Below are 15,312 nucleotides of genomic sequence, written 5' to 3' on the forward strand. Positions count from 1 at the left end.
AACAACCACATAAGCACCAAATCACATAAAAACTAGAGATCTTAGCTTAGATAAGCCATGGTCATGCACTCACCTCTTTGCAGGAAGATTCAGACCAATAGCAACGAATCCAACCCTCCTAGCAAGCTTCTCACTCTTTCCTAGCTCCAAATCTCTCAAGGAATCTCTCAATCTCTTCCCAAAAGCTTAAGAACACTTTTTCTCCCTTTCTTTTCTCAAAAACGATAAACTGCTTACAAGACAAAAGCCAAAACCCTTCCTTTCATCGATTTCCACTTAAATAACCCGGTTCAATGGTTTCCCAAAACCAAACCGAACCAAAATGATTAAAAACTCAATCTGGTCGAACCGAAAATTAGTGGTGTCGACCGACACCCCCTTGGTGTCGATCGACACCCATCTCCAAAAACCAATTTTTGGTTCGCGAATGTTACACATGGGTCCAGTTCTGCTAATTGTTGTTTCTGGTAATTGTGTAAAGAAACACAAATATATATTTAACAACGACGATAGAGGGTGTAGAATTGTGCTGATAGATGCAGAAACAACACACGACAAGCTTGTGAAGCTTGTTTTTGATGACTCCGGATTGAACGCGTTAACCCATGAGCTAAACGCATGTTCTCGATGTAAACAAGTTGGGCACAATGCAAAAGCTTGTCCGATGTAGTATTATTGTAATACATTTTTTTTTATTTTGTGTAATAATTCAGGCATCAAGCATTATAACTCAGCCGTCATATTAATTGACGAGACCTTTCGTTTTCCCTGTAAATACTATAACCTAGCCGTCAAGTAATATAAATCAACTGTTTGCTTTCAGATTATTTATTGTGATAACTCAGTCACAAAACATTATAACTCAGCCGTCATATGAATCGACAAAACCTTTCATTTTTCGTAAATACTATAACTCAGCCGTTAAGTTTTTTTTTTCCGGTTTGTGACGTGGATTATAGAGGATGACGTGTATTTTAATTTGCTGATGTATATTTTTAATTATTTTTAATCAAAATAAAAAAAAAATCTAAGGGGTAAATTGTAATTACACCCAGGACACTAAATATATGAGTAATTTTTAGAAAATGTATTCATATTAGAAATAAACTAACTTTTGGATAAAATCTGAATAATTCTTTCATAAAATAATGATTGTTTTATATTTCTTGTGTTGGAACTGAATTTCAGAAATAAAGTTTTTGAAAATCGCAGGTTTTGTGAAAGTGACTTTCCAGCGACTTTCCGGCCAAATGTTTAAACAGAATTTTTGGGTCCATTGTGCAATGGAAAGCTGGTAACAAGTACTACAAGATGGTATATTCATACGTCCAAAATGGAATTAATTTATATGAGAAACAAGGGTGTGAAGTGAGCTACTTGTGATGTTTGGAAATATGTCGCACATAAAATATGGGGAATGTTTTTCACTCCTTTATATATGGTTTGACACTCTTCTAATTTGAAAAGTGTGTAGGAAGAAGATGGAAGGTTCCCACATGCGCCGAACCTAGCTGGGCTGTGCTTTGCCATACCGGACTGTTAATTCATTTGTAGCTTCATTCGTGAAACGTGCCTATAGAACTATGAAAAAAGAATAAAGTCATTTGTTGTTCATATTATCAAAAACGGTGTTTTGTGTATTTTGTGGGAGTTGCCCCTTGTATTTTTTCCTCTTTCCTTTAAAGAGGTGCCTCTCTATTTATATTGAGAGATGGTTTAAAATATGTTCTTTGTCTATATTTCTTGAGAGAGAAAATCTTCAATTTGCTGTATATTCTCTTGGATGCAGTCTTATCTTTTTCTTTCTTCATTTAAGGCGGTACCGAGGTTATCGGGTTTACAACTCTGGGCCGAATTATGGACTATTTGGTATATCCTTTTTAGTTTAAACCGGGATATCTGCTAAATCACCCATTTACATTCACAAATCAACAAAACATCATGGATCATTTAATTTTGCTGTAAATATTAATGATATTTTCATTAATTAATAATTCTTATTTTAAATAAAAATTAATTTTAATCTTCTATATATAACATATTTAACATCACCAAAAAATAAAAGCAATAATTCTTTGTTTTTTCTATTGTAATTATTCATTCATCGATGTTGCAATTTTTCCTATGTCCTTAAGGTGATATCCAATAATGTTTGATGTATTTCTCCCCCCTCCCCCCAACCAAATTTTATTTTATATTTACATTATTTAACATTATATACATAAAAATCAAATAACTAATTAGAAAATAAAGTATTTTAATATCTTTAAATATTTTTAAATGGATGGCGAAAACTAATCAATATAGTACAGGGAAATAAAATAATTATAATATAATTAACTTTAGTTTTTTTTTTCCTGATTTTGATGATGTTGGACACTTTACATAGAGATAAAACTCTCTACTTATGTATATATGATTTTATTAGTGTTAGGTTATGTTGTGAATTATGCATATTTTCATTTGAAAATAATGTTCTTATTGTAATTAAAATCCTTTTACGATTTTGCACTATCTCTAAATAAATTTAAATATTTTATGCTAAGTAGTTTGGAACTATTGAAAAACAAATTCCATTGAATATATATTTAGGTAGAAGTCTAATTTTATATGCATCCTATCTCTGTTTACATGTTTGTTTTATAAAATTTTGGTGTTGTATTTTATTATTTCGTTTTTGAAATTTTTTTAAGGCTCTTTTTTTAAGTACAATATTTTTTAACCAAATTACTAGAAAAGTGTGTGAATATATAGAATGATGAAATAATAGAAAATGTGTGAATTAGTTATATCATTAATTTTAGTTTAATGTTATTTTCCTAATTTTGATGATTTGGACATTCTAAATGGAGAGCAGATTGCCTAATAATATACCTTACCAAAAAAAAAACTCCCTAATTACATATATAGAATTTTATTACACACACACAACTTTGGGTTAATAAGACAAAATGATACTGGAAAACAAAATGAAAAATCAATAGCTGAAATACATCAACATTTGAGTTCTGACAGATAATGGGATAGTGACGTTGTGAGAGCCATCAGTCCAAGTCAAGCTCCCAAAATAATAAATCGAATTGGATTTGTGAGTTGTGGAGACAGTAACCTTGAAGCTAATTTTTTTGACATTTGAGTTGAACAACAATGTGTTGGGTGTGACAGATATTTTGACACCCAATGGAGGCTCGACGATGAGTTTATAGACGGAGTCAACGGGTCCAACGTTGGTGACGGTTCTCGTGAGAGTCACATCTTCCTTAAGGAATGGAATTGTGATGGAAGGCAAATTGAGATCAAGCATAGAAGGCCTTGGACTAGGACATCGATATAACGTATTTGTTCTTGATATTTTGGTGATGTGCATCTCATCATAATTAGAAGCACATAAAAAAAGTCTATAGTCTTCTGCACCTGCGTCAAAGACAAGACCAGGGTCGGCTGCTTTGTTTGGGCTAACTAATCCTCCTCCGAAATCAAAAGGATCAGCTAGTTTTCGTGTTAGTCCTTCCGAAAATATAGGTTCTCCGTAGGGATCCGTCTTGGAAGCTTAACCAGTTAAGAATGAGTAAGTTAATTAGATCACAACATATTTTGAATCAATATTTTAATTTGGTATGTATTACTATTGTTATTATGTTATGTCACAATTAACCTTCAAATTTGTAATGCTTGTTGTTGAACAAAAACTAGAAAATACAACTAAAGAATTCTTAGATAGTTACCTGTGGTGACGAGAGCTGACTTAAGCGCGGCCGGAGACCAGTCAGGATGCACAGCTCTAAGTAGCGCAACTAAACCAGCGACCACAGGTGTTGCCATTGAAGTTCCCGACTCAGCATAGAATCCTTCCTCGGCACCCATTTTTTCTGGGGTACTCGCAGCCACTATGCCAACACCTGGAGCTGCTATATCGGGCTGCAAAAATATAATGTTGCTATGTGATGAGAAAATAAATATTGCTAGAATTGGATTTATGTTTATTATTTGTTTGATCATTACTAAGTTATTACCTTGAGAACATATGGAGATACGGGATTGGGTCCTCTTCCTGAGAATTCAGCAACCTTAGTGGCTACAAGTGGTCCATTAAGCGTGACTGCAGAGCTTATTTTTATGGTGGGCGAACTGTAATCAAGAAATTTTTAAAAATATATATATACTCAATACCATGCAAATAATAATAATACGAAAGGTCGAATTAAGTACTAGTTATAAAATTACCTAGTGGTTCTTATGTACTTGAACATGGTAGATCCTTGTTCATAGTCGACCGTGATCATGGCGATACCTTCAGAGACTTTCAAATCATCCTCTCTCTTGGTGGCAAAGATTAGACCCTCTGCTTGCACATTTGAAAGGTTAGACACATAATCTGTCAATTCACTTTCAGTCGGGAAAGCTAGCACCACTTTTCCCTTTGCCGCACTTGTCATCTCGTTTGCGCTATACACGAACATTAGTTCTGCTTGGATCTCCTTACCCTTGTACGCGCTCCGAGCCTACATAGTAAAAGATTTAGAAAGCTCACATATATATATATATATATATATTGATGTCAAAAGAGAATCAATTATACATATACACTAGTTTAATTTTGTTGGTTTGGTTTTACCATTAAGGTCATGTTGTTGCCTAGTGTCAAAGGTGTGGAATACCACCGGTCTAGACTAGTGGCAGCCACTGTTATGATCCATGGAGCTATGTTCTGGACTGAATAATCATCAGGCCCATAGTTACCACCCGCACTGAGCACTGGAATGCCATTGGCGACTGCATGGAATGCTCCATACGAGATTTGATTATATAAATCAAGTTCAGTCAGCGTAGGGTTAGGCCTGCCTATTGATATTGTTATCAAGTCCACCCCATCTGCTATGGCATCGTCCATTGCTTTGATTATTTCTGCGCTCGCGCAACTTCCGTCTACTCTTTGCCAACACACTTTGTAGACAGCGATACGAGCACCAGGAGCTCCGCCTCTTATTGTGCCCACTCCAAACCCATTTACACTCACATTTGAAACGAAGGATCCCCCGGCTGTCGAGGCCACATGGGTACCGTGAGGCAACGCTTCCCTTGCGGACATGTACTCCGTGTCCGGTATTCTGCTATCTGTTTTGTTCTTTCGGAATAGGCTTTCCATGTAATACCTCGCTCCTATCAACTTCCTGTTGCAATGCTTCTTCGAGTCAAAATCTTCACCGTCTACGCACATCCCTTTCCAACGTTGTGGGATTGGCCCTAAGCCTTTGTCATTGAATGACTCTGACTCTGGCCAAACACCTACGAACACGTACAAGTTGTGTCAAACTATCTTTTATTTGGAGAAATCTCCATGCAAAATTAATATCAAACGTACCAGAGTCCAAGACACCAATGATGATGTCTTCGCCCATCTTGGCATCACGAAGAAGTCCTTTAGGTGTACTATGAGAAAGCCCCAAATAATCAAATGTCCTTGTTGTTTGCAGCTCATAGTAAGTATTGGGCGTTACTTGAACTACATTTGGATGCTCTATTCATAATAATGAAGATTAAATCGTTAATTAATTAAAATTTATCTAATTTGCTTTAGTATATCTCTAGAAATGCTTATTCATATGTACACACACCTGAGATTTTTTTGGCTTGGGCATCTGTAAGATGGGCAGCAAATCCGGAGAAACCATGCCGATAACTATGGACAATGGACTCACTAGCGTCCTTTTTGCTGTAACCATATATATCCACAACCCGTTATTGTGTTTGTTTTATTTTCAACAACATACTGTTGTACTTATCTAAATAGGATTTGTTGGTACCTTCCAAGTAGGGATTCTAACATGCTGAGATGCGAGGCCGTTACAAGCTCAGGATCATTATGCTCCTTTTCTCCAAGGTATACTATGTGGACCTATATATATGTATTAGTAATGCACATTCATCATTCCTTTACCCAAAAATTTGTCTTTTCCATTATTAAGTAATTAAGAGATTTTTCACGAATATACCTTAGTCTCTTCATAGGCTCCTCCTTCCACAATATTAAACTCCACGTTAAGAATCACCACAACACTCATTACCCAAAAAACCCACCATGAGACCCGAGAGCTCATCGTTCTCACCGGCAGGGAAAAAAATTCAGAAGAGATCGAAGTCTCACAGTTATTTGTTTTCTTGAATATATTTTGCAAATGAATGTTCTCTTATATATATCAGCATTCTGTCTCATAACTAATTATAATTACCTTCTAAAACGACTTAAACTAATGTTGACATTATTAGGTTGTAAAACTTAACTACTCTTCTGATATTGGCTTAATGTACAACAATATATTCTATTGTTCTCTATTTCGTCGTTACCATATCTAATAATAGAGTTTTATGAGTTTGTGGTTTTGTTTTTAAACTGTAACTTATTCTAGATTAAGCAAATGCTTTCTAATCTTTTGAGGTTATATTGCATAAAAATTATTGTTTGAGTAGTCATATTATGGGTATGTTAAAAAATTTTAACAGTTGTTATACAAAGTTAATATTTTTGGTGATGTATACTATATAAAGAAAGAGCAAGAAAAACCAACTAGGTAAAACCTGTAAAACATGCAAAACAAGATATCAAACATGTAACCATACATTTATATATGGGTAATAGCAAAACTTTTTTAGGGTGTGTTTACGTAGTAAATCGAATAAACCGTAAATCTGGTCATGAATATCAGCATGATGGGTTCAACACCGACCTACATGTAGAAACGAGATGTCGTAGAGCCAAACTACGAAGATAAATTAAGAATCCGTGGAAAGAGGGAAAACGAAAAATAAGGAAATAGACTATATATATGAAAAATAGATAGCTTCTTCATATAGATAGATAAGGCCAATTATGAAAAAAATATGGAATAGTTGATAAATTTTTTCGCTAAAAGACCTAAGCAATTCTTTTTAAATATGAACTACTGTATGAATCACTTGATCGCTTTTCTAATGTACGTAGACAATATTTTCGACATTTGTTGAAATCCTCCTTAACACGATATATATACTCCTTGTGATATCTCGATTCTACAGATTATGTAACCAATGCTCAATCATGGATTTTTGATGATGGAGGGGACTTGGGATTTTGATAACGGAAAAATGAGATTTTATTAGAACTATTCGACAAATGAACCAATGTTTGTAAAGAAACAAAGATCCAGTCCTCAAGCTTACAAGAGTTTGATAAACAAGAAACCACTCCAATAAACAAGAGCTCAACACCGATACAGAGAAAAGAGAGAAACGATTACAAAATCCAACTTCTTAACAAATTTCGTAATGATCCACAATGACGACCCTTCACTATGTTTTAAGCCTTCGTCCTTCCTCACTCTGATCACGTGCTCACTCCACTCCAAAAACACCGACATTACGTGTCGTTATTCTGCTGAAGAAACGCGTCACCTTTTTATTCCCCTTCAGACTTTATTAAACAAACCTCCAAAAACTCCTTTATTCGCATAATACCCTCCAATTTATTCAAATCACTCACCTGGGAATTTCCTGTAACAGATTTGGTTCACAAGGTAAGATTGGTGAATAATAATTATTTACAACAAGAACTGATATGAGTCTGGATGAGATTAGAGAGTTGCATAAAGGAATTTTTTTTATATCCAGTGACGAAGAATGTTTGATATTTGATTGCGAGTCCGATAACATTTGAGTCCTAGATGACTAGAACTAGACAGAAAATTAAAAATGTTAAACATTACAANAAACTCCCCCTTTCAAAGAACCTTGTCCTCAAGGTTGAAAGGATGGATAGCGCTTCTGCAAATCAAACAGGAACTCCCAGGTAGCATTTTCCTCCCCTTCATTAGACCATTTAACCAAAACCTTAGTGACAGCTCTACCCTGGCGCTTGACCATTTGTCTTTCAAGAATCTTCTTTGGTTCCTTCGCAAACACATCACTTACTGAAGTAGGTAACTCAGTCGATGTATGAAAGTTCCCCACTAGCACCTTGAGTTGAGAAACATGAAAGACTGGATGCACCAGAGATCCTTGTGGCAACTGCAATTTATACGCGACCTTCCCACAACGGTCAATCACCTTATACGGACCGTAATATTTCGGAGCCAACTTATCATTCCCCCGCATCACCACTGATTGTTGTCTATACGGTTGCAGCTTAACAAACACATAATCTCCGATTTCAAAACTTCTTTCTGAGCGATGTTTATCAGCAAGTTCCTTCATCCTGGTCTGAGCTCGCATCAGATGAAACTTCAACAACAATATCATATTCTCACGATCCTGCAAACTGCGAGCTACAGACTCCACCTTAGACTCCCCTGGTAGATATGGCAAATGAATGGGAGGTTGTCTACCGTAGACCACCTCAAATGGCGATACTTGAGTAGCAGAGTGATACGTAGTATTGTACCAGAACTCTGCCAATGACAACCATTTGGTCCACTCCTGCGGTCGGTCACTGCTCATGCAACGCAAATATGTTTCCAAACAACGGTTCACCACCTCCGTCTGACCATCGCTTTGAGGGTGATACGCACTGGAACACTGCAATGCTACTCCCTGCAGAGTAAACAACTCCTTCCAGAAACTGCTCAAAAAGACTGTGTCACGATCACTGACAATAGACTGCGGGCATCCGTGAAGCTTAAAGACGTTATCCATGAAAGCCTGAGCCACTGTTAGTGCCGAATAGGGGTGAGCTAATGCAATGAAATGCGCCGCCTTGCTCAGCCTGTCGACCACCACAAAAATAACTGACTTTCCCGCAGACACTGGTAGACCATCAATAAAATCCATCGAGATGTCTGACCAAATGGCCTCCGGAACAGGAAGAGGTTGTAACAGCCCCGGTGAAGCCACCGTTTCATACTTGCACCTCTGACAGACTTCACAACTTCGAATAAACTCCTGGATATCCTTTGACATTCCCTTCCAGTAAAACAAGCTTTTGGTGCGATGATGGGTTGCATCTCGCCCCGAATGACCCCCACTGCCCGAGCAATGAAGCCACTGCAGTATCTTCTCTCGCACCCCACCCGTTGCAGGAACCACGATCTTATTCTTCCTCCTCAAAATACCCTGGCCCCACGCATAGTGTTTCCGAGAGCTATTATCCCTTTGTAAGTCATCAATCACTGCCTTAAGGTCAACATCTTCTTCGTACTGTTGTTGTATGGTCTGCAAAAGGTCACATTCAACCACCGTCAAGGCCATGTGCAGAATCTCTGATCCCTCCATACGAGACAACGCATCCACAACTAAGTTCTCCTTACCTTCCTTATACTGGATCTCATAATCAAATTCCAAGAGCTTAGGTAACCACTGCTGTTGAATAGGTGTGTTCAACCGCTGCTCGAGGAGGTACTTCAGACTGCGCTGATCAGTTTTAATTACAAAATGACTTGATAGCAGATAATGTCGCCACTTCTGTACCGCAAATACCACTGCTAACAATTCCTTTTCGTAAATGGAGAGGTGTAGCTGCTTCCCTTTTAAGTGTCGACTTATGTAGGCTAACGGATGACCGTCCTGCATCAGCACTGCTCCTATCCCTTGTGAACTAGCATCCGTTTCCACCACAAATGGTCTGTCAAAACGTGGTAATGACAATACTGGTGCTTTGCACAAAGCCTTCTTCAGACTGTCGAATGCACTCTGTGCTTCCTCCGACCACAGAAACGCATCTTTCTTCGTTAGTGCTGTTAATGGGCGTGCTATCGAACCAAAATTCTTAACAAAACGCCTGTAGTAACCAGCTAGGCCCAGGAACCCGCGAAGCTGTTTAAGAGTAACAGGAACTGGCCAAGCCGATACCGCTGCCACCTTACTAGGATCAGTTGAAACCCCTTTACCTTCAATGTAATGCCCCAAATATTCGACTTTATCAACCGCGAAGTTGCACTTGCTTCTCTTTGCAAACAAATGATTATCCTCCATCAACTTAAACACTGTTCGCAAATGATTTATGTGCTCTTCCAAGGTTGCACTATAGACGAGGATGTCATCAAAGAAGATGAGCACAAACTTTCTCAGGTAAGGCTTGAACACCGTATTCATTAAGTTCTGGAATGTAGCAGGGGCATTCGTAAGACCAAACGGCATTACCAGATATTCATAGTGACCGCTATGCGTTTTGAATGCTGTCTTATACACGTCGTCAGTCTCCATTCGCACCTGATGATACCCGGCCCTTAAGTCAATCTTCGAGTAAACACTAGACCCTCCCAGTTCATCTAAGAGATCCTCAATCAGTGGGATAGGGAACCTGTCCTTCACAGTTTGCTCATTCAACCCTCTATAATCCACACACAACCTCCAAGTCCCATCTTTCTTTTTCACCAATACCACCGGGGATGCATAAGGGCTTGAGCTTCCTTGTATGGTCCCTGCTTGAAGCATCTCTCCCACCAATTGATCTATTTCATTCTTCTGTTGCACCGCATAACGATATGGACGCTTATTCACCGGGTCCACACCTTCCTTGAGAGGAATCTTGTGATTGTGATTCTTCCTGAAAGGCGGTAGTGCAGTCGGTTCTTTGAACAGTTTGCCAAACTCCTGAATTACTGATTCAATCTCACTTACTCCTTCCTGTTGTGGTGTATCACTTGCCACCATATTCAAACTCATTTCATCTAACTGACCTGCTTCAGTGGTGTAGATCATGGAGATTTGTGCCTCACTCTCTCTTATCTTCTTAAGTTTTTTAGCACGTATTACATGATCATTTCCATATTTGAAACTCATCTCTAACTTGTTGAACTCCCAAGATATGACCCCCAGAGTTTGTAACCACTGAATACCAAGTACCATATCTTAGCCACCCAACGGAATCAGCATGAAGTCATCAGTGAAAGTCGTGTTCTGTAGTTTCCACTGAAATCCATTGACTGCTCCACTCACGTCTAACTTTCTACCATCAGCCACCATCACCCGAGACATCAAGGAGATATCAACTGAACAGCCCAACTTCTCTGCAGACCTAGGATCCATGAAGTTATGCGTGGATCCTGTATCTACCAACATAAAGATTATCTTCTTTCCATACATACCTTTAACCCTCATCGTATCATACTCCTGAACACCAGAAACTGCACTCACCGATACCCGAGGAGTAACCCGCCTTTCCTCATCACTCTCCTCCTCATCAGACTCAGACTCATATCCCTCCTCTACTTCAATCAGGAATAACTGCTGCTTTTTGTGCTTCAAGTAGTGATCCGGGGTATACTTTTCGTCACAGAAGTAGCAGAGTCCTTTGGCTCTCCTTTCGCTCATCTCAGCGTTGGATAGAAACTTCTTAGCACCTAAATTATCACTCTTTTCTCCAGTCTTCTTCTCGGTCTGATACTCCTTCTTTGGAACCGCTCCCAATAAGCCCTTGTTGGTATAATTCTGTCCCCCTGAAGGTTTATTCACCACTCCACTAGGTTGATTGGTCTTGCAGGGGTGAGCTTTTTCATAAAGCCTACCCAACATCAAGCAGTGATGAACAGTTTGCGGCTGAAACATCCTTACATGCATCTGCGTGTCCATACGGAGGCCAGCAAGATAGGCGCTTACCAAATAATCCTCAGACATATTCACCCTCGTACGCAGCAACTCAAATTTTTGATGATAGTCAACAATGCCATCAGTCTCATGTAAACGCTTGAGCTCGGCTATCGGATCCTCCAGTACATCATCAAACCTCTCCTTGAGCTTCATCTTGTATGAGTCCCAATCTCGAAGCAGATGATAGTACAGATTCGACTGCACCAACGCTTGGTGCCAGTGAGCAGCATGACCATCAAAATGCATCGCTGCAGTTCTTATTTTCCTCGACTGTGGTGTATCATCTAACTCAAAAAATTCCTCGACCTTGAACAACCATTCCTTAACTCCACTACCATCAAACCGGGGAAAATCGAGCTTACCGAGTCGAGTTATTCCACCATGGGACTCCTGAGGCTTGTCTCGTTCATCTTCCACAACTCTCCTCGTCTCCGCTCCAACATTCTGAGACGTCGACGCCCGAGGTGGACTCAGATCTCGCACCAGATCCACCTGAACCGGTTCCTTACCCATCTCATTGGAGCTCGACAACAAGCGAATCGCCGTGAACATATCCTCGATATTCTTGTCGATCTTTTTGTTTTGATCCATCAGCTTCTCCTCCAGTGCCTCAGTTTTCGAAATCACTTGACAGATCTGAGAACTGAGCACTTCCTCCGTCTCGCGAACCACCACACCAGCCTCGCGAGCCACCGTCTCCTTCAGAATCGATTGCGAACGAGTTTCCGCCATAGATCCGAGGTCGTTTAGCTCTGATACCTTTGATAACGGAAAAATGAGATTTTATTAGAACTATTCGACAAATGAACCAATGTTTGTAAAGAAACAAAGATCCAGTCCTCAAGCTTACAAGAGTTTGATAAACAAGAAACCACTCCAATAAACAAGAGCTCAACACCGATACAGAGAAAAGAGAGAGACGATTACAAAATCCAACTTCTTAACAAATTTCGTAATGATCCACAATGACGACCCTTCACTCTGTTTTAAGCCTTCGTCCTTCCTCACTCTGATCACGTGCTCACTCCACTCCAAAAACACCGACATTACGTGTCGTTATTCTGCTGAAGAAACGCGTCACCTTTTTATTCCCCTTCAGACTTTATTAAACAAACCTCCAAAAACTCCTTTATTCGCATAATACCCTCCAATTTATTCAAATCACTCACCTGGGAATTTCCTGTAACAGATTTGGTTCACAAGGTAAGATTGGTGAATAATAATTATTTACAACAAGAACTGATATGAGTCTGGATGAGATTAGAGAGTTGCATAAAGGAATTTTTTTTATATCCAGTGACGAAGAATGTTTGATATTTGATTGCGAGTCCGATAACATTTGAGTCCTAGATGACTAGAACTAGACAGAAAATTAAAAATGTTAAACATTACAAATTTCTCAAAATTTTCAAAATTTCTAATACCATAAACACTTAAACAGCATCAACTACTAAATCAAGAAATTGAAATAAAACAAAACAAGAACATACGACGTGACTCTACAGAATTCAACTTGTCCTAGAAAAAGAAAGTGAAAGTCATAGAGACCCTTAACAAGATTGACAACAAATTTTTTTTTCTTATAATCAAATTGATATCTCGATACATCAATGTACTGTGCAGTATATTTAACCTTTTCATATCGTGGAAAAAATATTGAAGTATTCCATGATTAATGGATACAGCCTGAGCCCTGGGGTTAAAGTAGATGAAAAAATCACTTACTACTAAATGTAATCTTGTTAGTAAGAATGTTATGCAGACCAATGAATTTTCTGATCAACAAAGTCCCAAGACAATAAGTCCAAGACTGCGCAAGTATCTTGACCTCCATGAATTTGCAACTGGTCAGCTTCGAAGCTGTACACGCTGCTCTTTATACCGATCTTGCTCGATCCTTGAGCCGATTTGATCTTCTGTTCATTCATGGCGTATCTTATCTTCACTGAATTTTCCCAGCGCCATGTCATCTCGTATAACTTGATCAAAACCAGATACGGAAACGATGACTTTGGTTCAGATTCTAACATTGTTTTCGCCATAGTCTCAGCGAGTCTCGTGTCTCCAAGATCCAGAGATGCACAGAGAATCGGTTCCCAGATAGGAGAGCTTGTTTTAAAAGGTATCTTGTCGGCAATGTCCTTTGCCTCAATGATCATACCTGCTCTGCAAAGCAATTCGATTATACTGGCATAATGCTCGTTCCCGGGATTAACTCCATGAGTCTTTACCATTGAAGAGAATATCTGAATTCCTTCGTTAACAAAGCCGGCATAACAACAAGCTATCAAGATACCCATAAAAGTCACTCTATCCGGTTTCAGACCTCGGTTCATCAGCAATTGATTGAAAACAGCAAGTGACTGAGCTGCTCTGCTGTTTCTCGCCAAGCCCATTATCACTGTGTTCCAAAAGATCAGATCTTTTCCATCTGTTGTGGCAAACACTCTCATTGCTGAATCAATTAAACCGGCTTTAAAGTACATCTCCATGAGTGAGGTGGCTGCTGCCGTGTCCTCATCAAACCCTAACTTGATAGCCAAAGAATGAACTTGTGCTCCGTGATCTAGCATCACAGCATTCATCGAGCTCAAAACACTACTGAGCGTGAACTTATCGGGCCTAATGCTCTGCCTCATGGCAACAATAAAGAGCCTGAGAGCATCTTCTCCAAAACCATGCCACGAATAGCTACCGATCATGGAGTTGCATAACACTGAATCCCATTTCTCCAACTCTCTGAAAAGCTTAACCGAATCATCCAATCTGTTGCATTTGGAAAACATGTCAATCCCAGCTCCTAAAACAATGGTGTTAGATAAAACCCCCATCTTGATGCAAAGAGCAATAGCCTGCTTACCCTTGCACAAATCTCGTAAATCCGAGCATATAGACACAACCGTTGAAACTGTGTACTCGTCTGGTTGATTCCCCATTTCCCTCATCAAACCAAACTGATCCAAAGCCACTTCTTTGTCACCAGAATCAGAACAACACAAAATCAAACAGTTCCACGAGATAACATCTCTATCCTCCATAGTTAAAAACACTGATAAAGCATAATCAAAAACTCCTATTCTTCTATACATATCCATGAATGAATTCCACACCACCAAATTAGACTTACTCACGCCACTGCAAATAGCATTACCATGAATCTGCTCCCCATGGCTAACACAAGAAACTAGAGAAGCCAGAATCGAAAACGTGAACTCAGTCGGTCGAATAACCCAACTCTGCATATCCAAGAAAACCCTCATCCCATATTCCGGAAACCCACAAGAAGCCAACCCTGAAATCATTGTGTTCCAGCTAACAACATCTCGCTCAGGCATTTCATCGAACAGGTCAAGTGCATAGTTGTGATAACCATTTTTCAACAAACCCTTCAGGGAAACGTTCCAGGATATAGTGTTCTTATCAGGAATATCCTCGAACAGTTGAAAAGCATCGAAGACAGATCCGGACTTGAAGTAGAGTTGAAGACAGCGATTTCCCCAAAAAGTATTGGGTATAAATCCAACTTTGAGGAGCTGGGCATGGACGACTCTGGCTAAAGTCGGACACTTTGAGAGCAAAGAGCGGTCTACGAGACGCGACAAGTAGAAAGAAGACGGCATGCAAAGTCCATGAGCTCGTCGGAGCAGTTGGAACATACATGTGCGGACACTCTGGTTTGTTTTGTTTGAATCACTTTAAAATTACAAACCTCTGATATTTCTTTAAGTTTACAAACACTTTTTTTTTTTTTTTTTT

At 39.0% G+C, this 15,312-nt stretch overlaps 2 protein-coding genes across 2 annotated transcripts; both read right to left on the minus strand.

Annotated features, from left to right (window-relative positions):
• On the minus strand, window positions 2,978-6,098 carry LOC104759772 (subtilisin-like protease SBT3.11). The gene is made up of 9 exons (XM_010482659.2): window positions 5,994-6,098; window positions 5,805-5,896; window positions 5,616-5,713; window positions 5,363-5,518; window positions 4,616-5,286; window positions 4,225-4,502; window positions 4,014-4,128; window positions 3,726-3,918; window positions 2,978-3,549 (listed from the first exon to the last, which is right to left on the minus strand). The coding sequence occupies exons 1-9, from the start codon at window positions 6,096-6,098 to the stop codon at window positions 2,978-2,980; spliced, it is 2,280 nt and encodes a 759-aa protein (XP_010480961.2).
• Window positions 13,122-15,280, minus strand: LOC104759774 (pentatricopeptide repeat-containing protein At1g43980, mitochondrial). The gene has a single exon (XM_010482660.2). It carries the CDS (start codon window positions 15,210-15,212, stop codon window positions 13,311-13,313), a length of 1,902 nt encoding a protein of 633 aa, XP_010480962.2. The 5' UTR covers window positions 15,213-15,280; the 3' UTR covers window positions 13,122-13,310.

Source organism: Camelina sativa, chromosome 17 (assembly GCF_000633955.1).
Source record: "Camelina sativa cultivar DH55 chromosome 17, Cs, whole genome shotgun sequence".
NCBI lineage: Eukaryota > Viridiplantae > Streptophyta > Magnoliopsida > Brassicales > Brassicaceae > Camelina > Camelina sativa.